Source organism: Balaenoptera musculus, chromosome 11, assembly GCF_009873245.2.
Source record: "Balaenoptera musculus isolate JJ_BM4_2016_0621 chromosome 11, mBalMus1.pri.v3, whole genome shotgun sequence".
NCBI lineage: Eukaryota > Metazoa > Chordata > Mammalia > Artiodactyla > Balaenopteridae > Balaenoptera > Balaenoptera musculus.
This window is the reverse complement of record NC_045795.1, coordinates 67,489,581-67,505,232: the sequence shown is the minus strand read 5'-3', so window position 1 is coordinate 67,505,232 and position 15,652 is coordinate 67,489,581. Positions and strand designations below refer to the sequence as shown.

The window sequence follows — 15,652 nt, the reverse complement described above, 5'->3', positions numbered from 1 at the left end:
GTGGGCAGACCCAGGGTGCCCTCAGGAGCTGCGTGGTTCAGGTGCTTGTTTGCTGGCCCTCAGTGACGTACAGCTGGAACTGGAAACCCGGGGCTGGGGGAGATCCTGTGCAGGGAGGGGAGGGGTTACATGCAGTTAGAGATGAACCCAGTGGGCGCTCAATGTTCAGAGAAGGACCAGTTCAGGAAGGAGGAGGAAAATCAGGAGAGGTCAGTGGCACGGAAGCTTAGAGAAAGCTGTAAAGAGGCCAAGGACAACCACCTCAAATACCACTGGGAGATCCAATGAAAGGAAAACAGGAGGCCACTGGATTTGGCAAGAAGAAGCAAGACGTGGCAAGGAAAGAGCGGCCTCCACAAGGAACAGGCTGAAGGACCAAGTGGGGAGGGCTAAACAGAAAAGGGGCAGAACAGAGGCAGCAGCTAGATGGGGGTCAAGACTGAGGGAGAGCCTGTTTTATTTTTAGGATGGGTGAGAGCCTGCTGCAGGCCAATGGGGAGAAGGCAAGAGATGGTTGCAGGAATGCATGAGAAGCGAGGGGACCCAGAACATGAGGGGCAGGAGTCCGGGGGAAGGAGCACAAACGCCTCCACTTTCAGGGCAGGGGCGCGATCACAGGTGCAGCTGGTGCTGGAGGACCTGCTGGTGACAGACAAGCCCGACTGCCCAACTTTCACAGGGAAGTGTGAGGGGGAGGAAGTGGCTGGGAAGGGAAAGCGGGAAGGGAGAAGCCGCTGCAGCGCAGACTGCGCGTAAGGTGTGGGGAGAGGCTCGGAGTGAAACAGCCGCCGTGTGGTGCCCTGTGGTGACTGCTCTCAGAACTGCTCAGGCTGGGGCGCAGCTGGGCCACCACCTGGCTCGCATTAAAGACATGCCGGCTTCCTGCGGACTGGGAGGTCCTGCCATCCCAGCAGGGTCTGGAGCCACTACCGGAGGACCAGGATGTTTTTATATACTTCATACATCTCAACAATACAGACCAAGTTTAAAGGGATGAATGATTTTTTGATTCAGGAGCCAATGAAAAGAGGACCCATGATTTAGACAAGAATTTATTTGCAGGACTACACGTTTACTACAGATTAAAATTTAATATAATTTAATTCACATACAAAGACAACTCTGGAGAACTGACTACCTGGATACAATGTGGCCTGGGGTTAGGTGGAGTAATTGAGGGCGCGACACACTTAGGCCTGAGCAGACACCAACTTGCTCATCCCAAAGAAGTAGGATTTCTCTCTTTCGCTCATCACTTCAAAATGCAGCGGCCTCCTGCAAAAGTTGCACTCGGCTGAGGAATGTGGCTTGAGTTCCAGCCCAACTCGCTTCCACGTGGCCAGCAGATTCTCTGTGAGGAGGAACAGTTTTTAAAAATTAAAGGCAGTACATACCCAAGACAAATGGAAACACACGCCCCCAACAAAAACTTGCACACAAATGTTCACAGCAGCATTATTTTCATTAATAGTCAAAAAGTGGAAATAACCCAAACATCCGTCATTTGATGGATAAACAGAATGTGGTATATCTGTACCAAGGAAGATTATTTGGTAATAAAAAGACATGAAGTGCTGATTCATGCTACAACATGGCTGAACCTTGAAAACACTGTGCTGTGAAAGAAGCCAGGCATAAAGGGCCATATATTGTACGATTCCACTTACACAAAATGTAATGTATAGGCAGAAAGTGGATCAGGGCTGATGGCTGACGGGGGCTGGGGATGGGGAGTGGCTGCTAAGGGGTGTGCGGTTTCTCTTTGAGGTGACGAAAATGTTCTGGAATCAGAGAGTGGTGACAGTTGCACCACATTACCTAAAAACCACTGAATTTCATACTTTGAAAGGGTGGAATTTGCGGTATGTGAATTCCATCTTAATAGGCTGTTATAAAAAAAAAAAAAGAGAAACAAAACCCGACTCTGGCTTTCCTTTACATGCCTTCAGGAAAGAAGCTGCTCCCACATGGCTCCACTGTGTCGGGCTGAGCACTCCTAGCAGAGCAGCCCTAAAGGCTCCAGGCAGGGGAAACACCTCGGACGGGGGTGGCGGCTCAGGAGGAGAACGCACCTCTGAGGCAGAGGCAACCAGGAGCAGCCCGTTCGGTCTCTGCCTTTAGGTGGACGCGGGGGGTGAAGGACTGGCTTCTACAGAACTATGAGAATATAAAATGCTGAACAATGACTGTCATCAAAAGGGGTTTGTGTGGAGTTGGTTCAGAGAACAGAGAGAAGTGCAGAGCCGAGCTCTGGAGGCCCAGGCAGACTTAGGCCTTCAGAGGCATCTCTCCTGCGACAGCCGTGACTGGGCATCCTTGAGTTGCACAGACAGGGGCATGGGAGCAGTGAGTGGATTAGCAGGCTCCCTCTGCGCTTCCCAGATGACTGCACCCTCCTGAAGTGAACGCAAACGACTAAGTGTCTTTTACAGTTTTATACCATCTGAGAACATTCTGAATTACTTGGAAAAAGAAGAGACAAATCTGAATGACTCTGAATGCCTTCAGTTATAGACACTGAAAAGACAGCTTCATGCCACTCTCCCATGAGGTGCTGGCGGCTCCCCGGCTACTCACCCACGAAGTAGTTCATCATCTGTGGCGTGTGGTGGGGCGTGGGGGCGATGCGCAGCAGCTCCTCCCCCCGGGGCACCGTGGGGTAATTGATCGCTTGGACGTAGATGTTATGTCTGCTCATTAGCTCATTACAGACCTCCGTGTTTTTAGCAGCATCTGCAACCTAAGTTTGATGATAACAGAAGGTAAGGCCAGAACCGGATAGACTACCTCTTAGCAGAGACTAGTGACAGGTGTGCCCACGTGGCTCAGGCTGGAGCCGCGTATGCAAGCCTGGCACAGAGGTAAAGTGCTGCCCAGACACCTGCGATTTAAAGGGTCCAGTTTTGTTCACTACAGACCAGAGAACTGAAACCATATTAGAAGTAAATTTCACACTGATCTCCCACCCAGACTCTGAATGGGGGAAACGGGAGCTTCTGTGACCCCAGTATGACGGTAGTTGGACGTGTGCATCCCGGGGATAAGGCAGCTTTTATACCAGCTCCACTACTTAGATGAATTCAACTGTGACACCAACAGGGCTACCCTTTGTAGCGGGCAGAGCAAGACCCATTTCAAAATTAAATGAATAGAAAGCCATACTTCAAAGCTAGCCAAGCTCAGACTTCCGGAGCTTTCCAGGTACAAGCTCTGTGTTTACCCTGTCAAGGCTAGTGCTCTGGAGAAGGAACCTCTGCTCCAGCCTGCTGGGTTCAAAGGCTTCATTCTCACTGTGAAGTCAACCAAAGGCGGAAACACGGCAGAGGGCCACTGGCTACAGTCCCTCGCCCTGGCAGTCACCCTGCCGCAGCCCAACTTCAGGAAGGTGTGAACCAGGACATCTCCCGTCAAGTGCGGAGGCCCGGCCCCCAGCGAGTCCAATCACAGGCCGCTCATTACCCGGACGGGGATGATGTGACTGGGGCAGTGGACGACTGGGAGGCTGGCGTCCATCAGCATCTGCCTCATGAGCTTGACGTTGCGCTGGTGCTGGCGGCGAAGCACCCGGCCCTCGGTGCTCTTCAAGATCCGCACAGACTCCAGCGCTCCAGCCAGCAGCATGGGCGGCAGGGAGGTGGTGAAGATGAAGCCCGCCGCATAGGACCGGATGGTGTCAATCAGGGAACTCGTGCTGGCGATGTACCCTCCAACACAGCCAAAGGCTTTGCCTGGGAGGAGACAGGCTCATTTATTACAGCAACTGCCCTAAGTGTGCACAGCCAGGCGCTGCAGAGCCTCAGAGCACTCACTCTTCTCTTCCTCATCTTTAAGTGCCCTAAGACTCAAATCAAGCCCATCTCCGAAAGGGAAAAGGCTGAGAACGTTATGAAAGGGTCTTGACCGAAGTCACAAGGCCAAGCTGGTGTCTGACCAGGATCAAAGCGCAGGTCTCCAGACCAGGCCTGGCACTGGCAACTGATCACAGTGTGCCTGAACCCCACGTGCCACCTCCCTTCCCACCCAGGCTGGCTGCATCCCCCCTTGCTCTGCACTGCGCCTGCTCCAGGACAGGGTCTGAGCGGGGGGCTCACTGTGAGAATCACCCTTGAGGCCGGAATGTCACCCAGCTGAGACATTAACTGTTTTCGCAGGGCTGGTATTTCTACTTAAGTAACCCCAAATTCTGACAAGGAGTGTTTGCTGGATAAATATGAAAACTCAGACCCTGTTAAGGTTGATTTAGGGCCGGCCTCATTTTTCAGTTCTTGTTAAGTCCCCTTGTATAATTGGTATCTTGGGTTTCAGGATTAATGACTCCAGAAGAGTCCTCCTCGATCTTAACATTATGTTCTGTAATTAACAGTCTTGCTTGAGCCCCACACACTGCTGGGTTGGTATAATCTCTGACAGTGGAAAATTTCTCTCTCCAGCCCTTTTCATCTCACAGTGACCATACCTTCAAAGAGCCCATGTCATAAGAGCTCTTTACAAGAAAAGGGCTGCTGGAATTAGGACACATGAACAAGAGCTTTCCTCTTGGCAAGGCTCTGCCCTGCGAGGCCCCAGGCTCTACTGGTCTGCACGACGTTCTCACGCCCCTTCACGGTGCTGAAGGATGCTCTTTTTCGCCTGCCCTTCCTTTACCAACTGCAGACTGTAAAGTGGCACTTTAGCTAACCACTACATGGTCTCCAACTGCCTTACTAACTTTTGAAATCCTCAGATTTGTACAGTTGGACTTGCCTGGTGGTGCAGTGGTTAAGAATCCGCCTGCCAATGCAGGGGACATGGGTTCGAGCCCTGGTCTGGGAAGATCCCACATGCTGCGGAGAAACTAAGCCCGTGCGCCACAACTACTGAGCCCGTGCGCCACAACTACTGAGCCCTCGTGCCACAACTACTGAAGCCTGTGTGCCTAGAGCCCGTGCTCTGCAACAAGAGAAGCCACTGCAAAGCGAAGCATGCCCACTGCAATGAAGAGTAGCCCCCGCTCGCCACAACTAGAGAAAGCCTGTGTGCAGCAACAAAGACCCAATGCAGCCAAAAAAAAAAAAAAAAAAATTTGTACAGTTTACATTTTCACCTCATAGACAAAGAGAATGTCTACAGTAATTGTTTGTATACAGTTCATTTATCTTCTCCAAGCTGAGGTGGGTTCTTTTGTTACCTCCATCATATTGATGAGGAAACTGAGGCACAGAGAAGTTAACCACAAACCCAAGGTCACACAGCTAGTGAGTTATTAAGCATGCAAGATTTACACCCAGCAGGCAGCATGGCTATGGAGTCTGGAAGAGTCTGGAGTTGCTCCGAGAGACACGGCCTCTCTATTGGGAGGAGCAGAGGAAATACAAAGTAGCCAGGTGAACTGGAATGTTCCCGCCCGGTAGGCACAGAGCTCAGCGCTACACAACACAATGCCTGACCTGCAGCTCTAGGAGAAAAGCACTAAAATTCTTCTTTTTTATTTTTTTTTAATATAAGGGAACAATCTGACGCACAGAGAGTAAAGGCTGTTGCCACGGCGTATACCTAAAGCCACAACTATGTTTGGAATGAGCTCAGATGGCAACAAATGGTACTTCTATCATGTTAGGCTGTGAGATTTACTTTGATTCTGGGGGCCATGCCATGACTCAAGGGATTCTGATAAGCTGTGCCACCACTCACTGAGGAAAGAAAAACTCACTCAAAAAAGTGACCCAGGCTTTAGATGCTATCAGACCATCTCCTCACCTGACCTGTTAGACCAGTAGTCCTTGGCCTTGTTAGGAGAATGTAATTTTAGTGCAGATTACAGACTGTGCAGAGTGTACGTACCAAGTGTTCCAGAAATGATGTCCATTTTTGGCATAACTCCATCCCGATCGCCAATCCCTCCTCCTTGAGCCCCGTACAGCCCAACCGCATGGACCTCATCCACAAAGGTGATTGCTCCAAACTCGTGGGCCACGTCACACAGCTCTTCCAGTGGGCACACTGCCCCTAGGAGAGACCACAGACCACACTGAAGTGCTTGCTATTTCACGAATTACTGTTTTGGTAAGAGTTAGAACACAACAGTGTACGTTCTAAGATATTTTTAATATTGGGGAAACCAATTAACTTCCCCCAGTTTCTGGATTACCTTGGGGTTTGGAGCCTAGTAAAAGCCAGAGTAGAATATCTACATTCATCCCAATCTATACAGTGTCCCGCAACTACAAAATCCTGCCAAAGTGAAAAGAAACTACAAAAATGAAATAAATATCACACTTTTAAGGAGTTCAGGCCTTGTTTTCATTTAAGATTTCAGATTGGCCTCTACCTAGACTTACCGTCCATTGAGTGGACAGTTTCAAATGCGACAATCTTGGGGACGGCAGGGTCAGACCTCTGCAGCAGTTCTCGGAGGTGGCTGACATCATTGTGGCGGTAGATGTACTTTGGCACTCGGCTGTTCCAAATCCCTTGGATCATGGAGGCATGGTTCCCAGAATCAGAGTAAATCTCACAGCCTAACAAGACAAAAATGCTATTTATTGCCATCTGCACCAAAGACACATTATTTCCTCGACAGTCAAGGACAACAGACTTTGACCTGAAAATGCTGCTTTGCCCAGTAGGAAAAAGACCCTGCGTGCCAGTTTCTTCCTGGAAAAATAACTAACTAGTGCTTCTCCTCTGAGAAGGCCCATAGGTGTAAAATAACCCAGTGGCATGCAACTAACCTGCTCTTAAATCTGCCTGCCTCACTCCAAACTCAATCGAAAGATAACTACAGGGCCTGCCAACGCAGGGGCACGGGTTCGATCCCTGGTTCGGGAAGGTCCTACACGCTGCAGAGCAACTAAGCCCGTGTGCCACAACTACTGAGCCTGCGCTCTAGAGCCCGCGTGCCACGACTACTGAAGCCCGCGTGCCTAGAGCCCATGCTCCACCATAAGAGAAGCCACCACAATGAGAAGCCCGCGCGCAGCAACGAAGACCCGATGCAGCCAAAAATAAATAAATTAATTAATTTAAAAAAAAAAAAAAAAAGATAACTACACATGATTAAGAGAATTCTCCAAAGGATTTTCTTAGAGTACAAAGCACACTGGAAGCAATTAGCTTAAAGACAAGCCCTGCAAATCTGATTTTTCATTGTTATCATGTTCTACTGGCATTTATAATGCACAGTTAACACTTTATGCTCAATTCAAGAACAAATGCTCCCAGTTACTATCATAACTCTTGAGTGGTTCTGGTAAGCTTTCTTTGTTGTCAATATTCCTGTTACTACTAAGAAAGCCAGAAAACTCTAAGGCACCCATGACAGGCTTCCTACCTGGCATCATCTTAGCCAGAGTGAAGAGGGTCGAGTCGTTGGCCACAAAGCACGAGGAAAACAAGAGTGCTGCATCTTTCCCGTGGAGGTCAGCCAGCTCCTGCTCCAGGTCCACGTGGAATTTACTAGTTCCAGAAATATTTCTAGTACCCCCTGCTCCAGTACCATGCTGTTTCAAAGTGTCCCTTTAAAAAAAAAAAAAAGAGCAGACAGAAAAAAAATCTCATGGTTCTGAATACGATGTGAACATTCCTCCCTCCAGGATCCAGGAGACTGAAACTGATGTTGCTGTAGCACCTCTCTCCCTGTGAACCAGAAGTTCACAGAAGTTTCAACCCACTCCATCTCTAGACTGGGCGGGAGAAGGTCTCCACACCAGGGTGATGATGCGTCTAGGGAGCATCAAGAGCCAAGTGTCAACAATCTTAGTTGAGTTTTAGTTAACTTACTGAGATTTCTTTTCTCTGACAAACATCTTTTTCTCCAATAACACGACCTCAGGCTCTAGAGGGACATCTTGAATGGTGGTTACCTAAACCCTTTGTGAACCAGTCCCATAATGTTAGGCTATCTCTATTACTAAACCTCAGACTGGGCTCTCTCTAGCAAGCCTCCTTGGAGAGTTTGACCAGCAACTCTCTCAAGTGTTCCTAGCCATGGCAAACCTCCTGAAGGACATGAATGACAGGCTCTACCAGCACTTTTATTTTTATTTTTAATATTTTATTTTTTTAATAAATTTATTTATTTATTTATCTTGGGCCTTTGTTGCTGCACGCGGGCTTTCTTTAGTTGCGTGGAGCGGGGACTACTCTTTGTTGCAGTGTGCGGGCTTCTCATTGCAGTGGCTTCTCTTATTGTGGAGCACGGGCTCTAGGCGCGTGGGCTTCAGTAGTTGTGGCACGCGGGCTCAGTAGTTGTGGCACACGGGCTCTAGAGCGCAGGCTCAGTAGTTGTGGCGCATGGGCTTAGTTGCTCCGCGGCATGTGGGATCTTCCCGGACCAGGCCTCGAACCCATGTCCCCTGCATTAGCAGGTGGATTCTTAACCACTGTGCCACCAGGGAAGCCCTTTTTTTAAAATATTTATTTATTTGGTTGCACTGGGTCTTAGTTGCAGCAGGCAGGCTCCTTAGTTGTCACGTGTGAACTCTTAGTTGCGGCATGCATGTGGGATCCAGTTCCCTGACCAAGGACTGAACCCGGGCCCCCTGCATTGGGAGCGTGGAGTCCTAACCACTGTACCACCAGGGCAGTCCCTCTACCATCCAGTGCTGCTCGATTTGTATTTCTCCACCCACAGCCACAAGCCAGGAAGCCTCTGTTCAAGACTTGCCTGTGGAGGGGTAGTAAGTGAGTGGACATGTGTAGTCAATGAGCCCAGAAACTTAAACTCTCACAAAGGGGCTCCACCGACTACTTACACATTAGAGTTTCTCTAAAAGTAACCTGTACATATTTTTAAAGGCTAAGAAGAGCATTTTGCTATGGCACACTTTCAGCTGCTGAATATCCCCCCCATAAAAGATCCAATTCCTATAAATCATCAATGTCTTGCTAAGTCATGCCAGTGATATCTGAAAACTGAAGGCTACTTACATGACGGCTCCACACACCCGTGGGTGGCAACTCATTCCTAGGTAGTCATTGCTACACCAGACGGACACCTGCTTTTTGGTGATGAGACAGTCTGAGTAGTCATCTGCCATGGGGAAGAACTGCGCCCTCCGGTTCACAGTTTTGAAAACTCGATAGGTATGGTCATTTTTTTTCTCATCAATTTTCTTCTCAAAGAAATGATCATACTGAAAAGTGGAAACAGCTAAAAACCGAACAAAAGATGGTACAGTTTGACAGTTAAAAAGCACATCTAGGCTTTGGTGTAAGATCTAGGTTCCAATCCCAGCTTGGCCATTCGGGAGCAAGGAGATTCTGGACAAACTAACGAAGTACTCATCTGGGCAAGTTCCTTGACATCCTTATCTTGAGTCTGTGTATGTCTCAAATGACACTGTCTGACCCCGTGAGCAGACAGTAGGTGTTAAGAGAGACAAGGCAGGCTATCAATAGGATTGGCATTCACTACAGCCAAGAGCATCTACTTGCATCAAGCAAGAGACATGGCTTTTAATCCACAACTCACCATGCAATTATACATTTAATCTGATGTATGTTTAAGTTATAAACTCTCCTGCATCAGGCAAATAACGAGGAGACTCACATTTTGGCAAGTTATCTTGAAGAAGGTGGGACACTCCTTCTGGTCGTTGCTTTCGCATGATATCCTGAAAGTTCTTCAGCAAACCACTCAGCTCCCCTCCATCGGTCTTCACACTAATCACACTGGGATTCACTGAGGTTTGGGCAACCTCTGTAACAAAAGTAACAAGAGGCAAAGGGGACCAATGTTCTATTCTGAGTCTACAATACCTTCCAGACATACTGTCAAAAATGGCTTACTGCCTAGTTCACAAAAATAGCCCATCATAACGAAAGTGAGATGTAACTGAGTGTATGAAGCTTCTCTTCTTCTTTAGTTACTGTTTGGTTTTGTTTTCAGAGCTACCAGCCAGCTTTGAGGAACATTAAAGTCCAAAGCTTTTTTGTTTCTGGCTGGTTTGCCTTCCCCATTGCAACCCCCCTACCCTAACTGAGACAATTTTCTTCACAGAAAACAATTTCAGCCACTTGTATCATTTCTGCTGGGGAGAATTTCTGGGGACCTTATGTGTTCCATGGATACAGCCACAAGTGGAATTAAGGTTGCCACTCAATGACCACCACTAAGACACACAGCTTGGGAGTCCTAAAACTAGCACTCACTGCAGTAACACTGTTTTTTACCTTTTATCCAACCAAATGGTGGGAAAGAAACAAAGGGCAACTGGTAATAGTTTATGCCTGAGGGGTATTTTCAGAAATTAAAGAATTACTGTAAAAGCTGGTTACATCCTACACACTCACACAGAAAAAAAACTCCCACATTTTGCCATATAGTCCTCTATCTTGATGACCTTTCTCCTCGGCCCTAAAACAGGAAGGTGCTGACACAAATACTACCCTAATAATAGTTCACACATAAATCTGAGGGTCTGAAAGAGCCAAAGAATCTCTTTGCTCTTCTGATGGCTCATGTCATCTGTTTACCTTCCCTCACGGCATGCATTTCCTGCACATCCTCCTGAAGCTCTAGGCTGGCTTTGCAGAAGACGCTGCTGCCGCCCTGGCTCATCTGGGCTGCCAGGAAAGGGCATTTGCTCGCAGTGCCCTGGCTCGCGGCAAGGGAGGCGTGTCCAGACGGAAGCTGCGTGCCATCTGGAGTCTGCTGCACCTTGGCTTTGGCAGTTTTGTCCTCTGAGGGGGGAAATGTTAAAACTGAAGCATCAGATCTGGTTAAACGGTACACAAAAGCCCACTTGTTTCTTTCTCTTGTTGCCTCAAAGACAAACCTTACACTTACTCTATCCCATGATCCAAAGACAAGTTTATTCTTATTAGGTTCTGCTAAATCAACTGTTTTCTCATCTGCCTCACTGGATACGACGTTCCTGTGAAGAGTTAACCGGCACAGTTCACCTACCTCTCAAGCCCATAGTATTTCTCACTTATAAATCCCCAAAGTAGTATTTTCTAGTTCTAGACAGCCCAGCATTCTTGAGTTGAATTATTTCCAGTAAATCTACCCCAAGTACACTCAGCATATTTCCTGCGAGGACACACTCTTGACGGTAACTGGAAGTGGTCACAGTTTTTTTCTCTGGTAATATTTTCTAAACAGATTCTTGACAAAAAAAGCTTGCCGTTGCTTAACAGATAAACTACCAGTTTTCTCTAAATGCCTCAAAGAAGTTCATGACTTATGCAGTTGGCTGGTAATTAAGCTTCTAGACTTCCCTCTCCCCTTGAGCAAATGCATTCATCTTCCTTCCAGAGAAGTCTTTCTTCATCATTCTGGAATCCTCCTGTGAGTCATAGGCTAGGCTCTCCTACAACTTGGGCAGTGTCTCAATACAGTTTGTATTAAAATCTATAAAGGAAAGCAAAAAAATTGCTTTGGGGAATTCCCCAGCAGTTCAGTTGTTAGAACTCCATCCTTCCACTGCAGGGGGCACGGGTTCAATACCTGGTGTGGGAACTAAGATCCCGCATGCCGTGTGGTGAAAAAATAAAATTAAAAAAAAAAAAACTGCTTTCAAGTTCATTTCACTCACTATAAAAGTCAGTAAATACATATTCATTGTAGGAAGTCTAGAAAAATAGAGTTCTATTATTCAAAACGTAACCATTGCAGACAATTTGGCATATTATCTTTCTTTACCCCTTATGTGTAGGTTTAGAAAAAGTTGTACTTATTCTGTATATGCTTGTTTATTCTGCCCTTTTCATTATAAAGATCTATATAAGCTAGTAAATAGTTTGTGAATATCATTTGTGATGGATGCATGGCAGTCTATGAAGTGGACAAGTCACATTTTACTCAACCAGGAACAGAAGAGGAATCTACTGCTAGGGACAGATTGGTAAAAACCATAACTAACTCCTAAACAATGGGAAAGAGGAAAAGAAATCCTAGAAAGGATTAAATCCTTTCTAGTAAAAGAAAAAAACATTCTTTTCTTACAAGTCCACATCCAGAGAACACACCTAACAGAGCCTGTAAGGTAAATTATTCCCTAGAATTAAGTGGTATCTGAAAAGCTTCATTCTTTCCTGGCAAAGACAGACCAAAACTAAATCTCTGATCTCTTTATTAAAAGCAAAATTTAAAAATTCATATACAAAATAAAGATACATGTGTCAAGGGAATTCCCCAGTGGTCCAGTAGTTAGGACTCAGCACTTCTACTGCAGGGGGCTTGGGTTTGATCCCTGGTCGGGGAACTAAGATCCCGCAAGCCGTGCCAAAAAAAAAAAAAAAAATACATGTGTCAAAAAAATCACTACTTTAACAAATTTTGTATGATTCCACTTATGTGAGGTTTCTAGAGTAGTCAAATTCAAAGAGAGAAAGTAGAATAATGTTTGCTAGGATCTGGAGGAGGAGGATGGGGAGTTAGTATTTAGTTGGCACAGTTTCAGTTTGGGACAATGAAAAGAGTTCTGGACACTGGACGGTGGTGATGGCTGCAGAACAATATGAATGTACTTAATACCACTGTACACTTAAAAATGGTTGAGATGGTAAGTTTTATGTTATATGCATTTTGCCACAGTAAAAAAAAAATTTAAAAAAGAGAAAAAACCCCAGCATCCGTGCATTTAGTTGGAGCCATGTGACTAGTTCTGGCCAATGGATGTTGTGTGTTGCTTCCTGACTAAAATATCCAAGAGCTGGTGGGGCTGAGTATTTGATGATATTAGGAAATTGCATCATTCTTTAGGTGTGATAATGGTATTGTGAGGGTGCTTTTAGAAAGAACTCATAGGGACTTCCCTGACGGTCCAGTGGTTAAGAATCCGCGCTTCCATTGGTTCGATCCCTGGTTAGGGAACTAGGATCCCGCATGCCACGTGGTGTGCCCCCGCCCGCAAAAAAAAAGAAAGAACTCATATCTTTTAAAGGTGCATACTGATATTTACAGAGGAAATTTCTGGAATCAGTTTCAAGTTAATACAGTGGGCGCAGACGGGGTGAATGGGGACACAAGTGAAGCAAAATTGGCCCTGGATTGATATTGTTGTTCATAATTGAAATTTACTGTTATGAAAAGTTTTAAAAAGATGAGCTGGTTTGAGACCCTCTCACTTTCCCCTTATGCAATAGTGACCCAAAAGCCACCTATTTCAGAGTTAAAGCTGTAGGACACCAGAGTGTGGAACCCCAGGTCACTGCTTAGAACAGAATTGCCCTGATGACCCAAAGTGGACCTTGCGTGAACAAGATAGAAATCTTTATGTGTTAAGCCCTGAGATTTGGGGGTTGCTTGATACCTCAGTGTAGCCTAACCTAACTGAAAAACTCACAGGTAGAGTTGACTTTGAAGATGGTTTAGCCTGGAATAGCCTATATGGTCTGGAGCCAGACAAAGAGATAAGGTATAAGATAAGTGACTGCATAAGAAACTAGCAGGAATTTGGGAAGGCATAGCACAGAAAGGAATTGAGGGCAAAAGGCACAGGTCAGGCAACATAGCAAAGGCAAGGAAAAAAAAAAAAGAAGAAAAAAATCACAACTTTAAAAGCTACAAGCTTCTACGTTCCAACTTTACATAAAGATTCCAACTTTACATTTACATGAATGAGGCACTGACAACTCACAAACTCCAATAGACACTGACATGCAATCCACAAGGTGGAATGCTGGCCACTGTTTCACCTTTAAAGATGTGAAAACTAAAACTGCCTACTTTGTGGGGTTAGGATGACAATTCCATGAGATAATCTATGCAGAGAACTGACCCTGGCACCGAGTAACCGCCTCAGATAGCGTGACCCTCATCAGCACTGTGCATGAGAATTGCTTCCAGGGTCTTGTAATGAATGCAAACATCACCACTCTCTACTTCATTGCTAAGGACACTTACTCTCGTTGGCCGGAGGGGTTTCTTTGACCTGCTGGCAGAGTACTGCTGAAGTGGACAGGGCCCGAGGGGCTGGCTTGGTCCCAACTTCCATCATCTTAGGGCAGTTTTGGGCATAGAACAATAGAGATTTGCCTGCCTTCTGCAGAAAGGCCTGAGGCACTCGGGATAAGAATGGGCAGCGGCGAACAACAGTCTCCATGTCCCGGAGGTGCACTGATCCTGTACAAAGATGAGGAGTGACACCAACACTTGTTAATAATCACGCAAATACCCACTCCAAGGTCACTGGGTTCAGGTGTCACCTGAAGTTTATAGCAAGGGTACTGTGGGATACTAACAAGTCTCACTCAAAAATGTCTAAGGACAGCACTGGTGAGGGACTCAACTAAGAAGTGGTGACCACACTCTACCCAGATCACCTTCATTCCCCAGCTCCATACAAAGGCACCTGCAAAACTACTTTACCAAATACGGTAAATACTGATGATCAATAACCAAGGGGGTGGGACAGGAGGGACAAGTCAGGAACAGGTTTGGGAGGTCAGAGGCTCCTTGAGGAAGATACACAGTGCAGAAGTGCAGATAACACACCTTGGCACCCACCCAGGTGAAGAAGTGAGGCCAGGGAAGAAGCCACTGTCATCCATCAAGGCAGAGAAGACTCTTAGGGATCCTGATCTTCTCCTGGTCCCTACACTCCCAGACCCCAAGAAGGCATCCAGTCCGGCCCTGGGTTCCTGAGGCCAGGATTTCCCCAACGTTATGCCCCTACATCTCCGTGAACTGGGCATAACTGAGAAAGGAGGGGGCATAAAGAAGGCCAGGGTTACGAGGGGAAGCGCCGCTGGAGCTAACTGGGAAGAGACAAGGGCTAAAAAATGAGGGCAGTGGGTCTGGCGGAAAGTGGTGGTCCTGGGCAGGGGAGGTCTGTGGTTACCCGGGGCGTCGAGAGCTCGAGAATAACGGGAGGTGTCTAAGAAGGGAATTCGAAAGCGGTCAGTTAAACGGGGGCCGATCAGGTAGAAGATCGGGCATATGAAAGTTGACCCCGAGGCGGCGGGTGATTGGAGCGGTGGGGGATGGGGTCCCAACGGCCGGAGTAGCGGGGCGCAGGCAAGCAGGACACGCGGGGGTTGTCCCCGGCCGCGCCGCATCTAGAGCGCGGGGCCCTCACCTGCGCGGGAGACTCGGCGGAGGCGGAGGAGGCGGCGGCGGCGGCGGTGGCGGCGTGTACCCAAACAAGGGTAGAAACAAACCGTTGCCCTTATCCGCGAGAATCCTCAGGCCGCGAACCCCGTCGTCCTAATATACACAGATAGCCAGCTGCGCATGCGCCATGGGCGGGGGCGTCCTCCGCGCAGGCGTGCCGCGGCGCGCTCCAGAAGTTGGAAGGGCGGGACGGGGCGTAAAGGCCCTCCTCCTCAGGCTCGGTATGTGCTGGTGGGACCTGGGCTTACCGGGATTGCCTGCTGGGAGGACGGAGAACAAGACTGGGGACGGATGACTTCACGCTGCACTACCTTGCCGCTTCCCCTAACTACCCTATGCTTTAGAATCCTTTGTGGAGCATAAAAGGGCAGAGTCGGAGGGGAAGCGCCTCTAGGGCAACCAGGGGGTTATAGGGCTGCAAAAACGGGTGCCTTGGATATAGAGGAGGGAGGGGAAACGAGGGGTTCCGGACCAGGGTCTTAAGCAGGATCTGACCCACCCAGGACTTTTTGCATGGTGGAGGGCTTCCCGGAGGAGGTGGGGCTGGATTGACCAAGGATGGAGTGGTCCTGGGGGTGATGCCCAGGGAGCTGGAGGGAGGGATCCGTAGTG

General features: G+C 47.7%; 1 protein-coding gene across 1 annotated transcript; it reads right to left on the bottom strand.

Annotated features, from left to right (window-relative positions):
• Window positions 1–1,036: 1,036 nt before the first annotated feature.
• ALAS1 (5'-aminolevulinate synthase 1) lies at window positions 1,037–15,155 on the bottom strand. The gene is made up of 11 exons (XM_036869317.1): window positions 15,006–15,155; window positions 13,832–14,050; window positions 10,456–10,662; window positions 9,530–9,679; window positions 8,908–9,130; window positions 7,310–7,494; window positions 6,318–6,497; window positions 5,821–5,985; window positions 3,460–3,728; window positions 2,578–2,740; window positions 1,037–1,351 (listed from the first exon to the last, which is right to left on the bottom strand). The coding sequence occupies exons 2-11, from the start codon at window positions 14,028–14,030 to the stop codon at window positions 1,191–1,193; spliced, it is 1,902 nt and encodes a 633-aa protein (XP_036725212.1). The 5' UTR covers window positions 14,031–14,050; window positions 15,006–15,155; the 3' UTR covers window positions 1,037–1,190.
• Window positions 15,156–15,652: the final 497 nt, after the last annotated feature.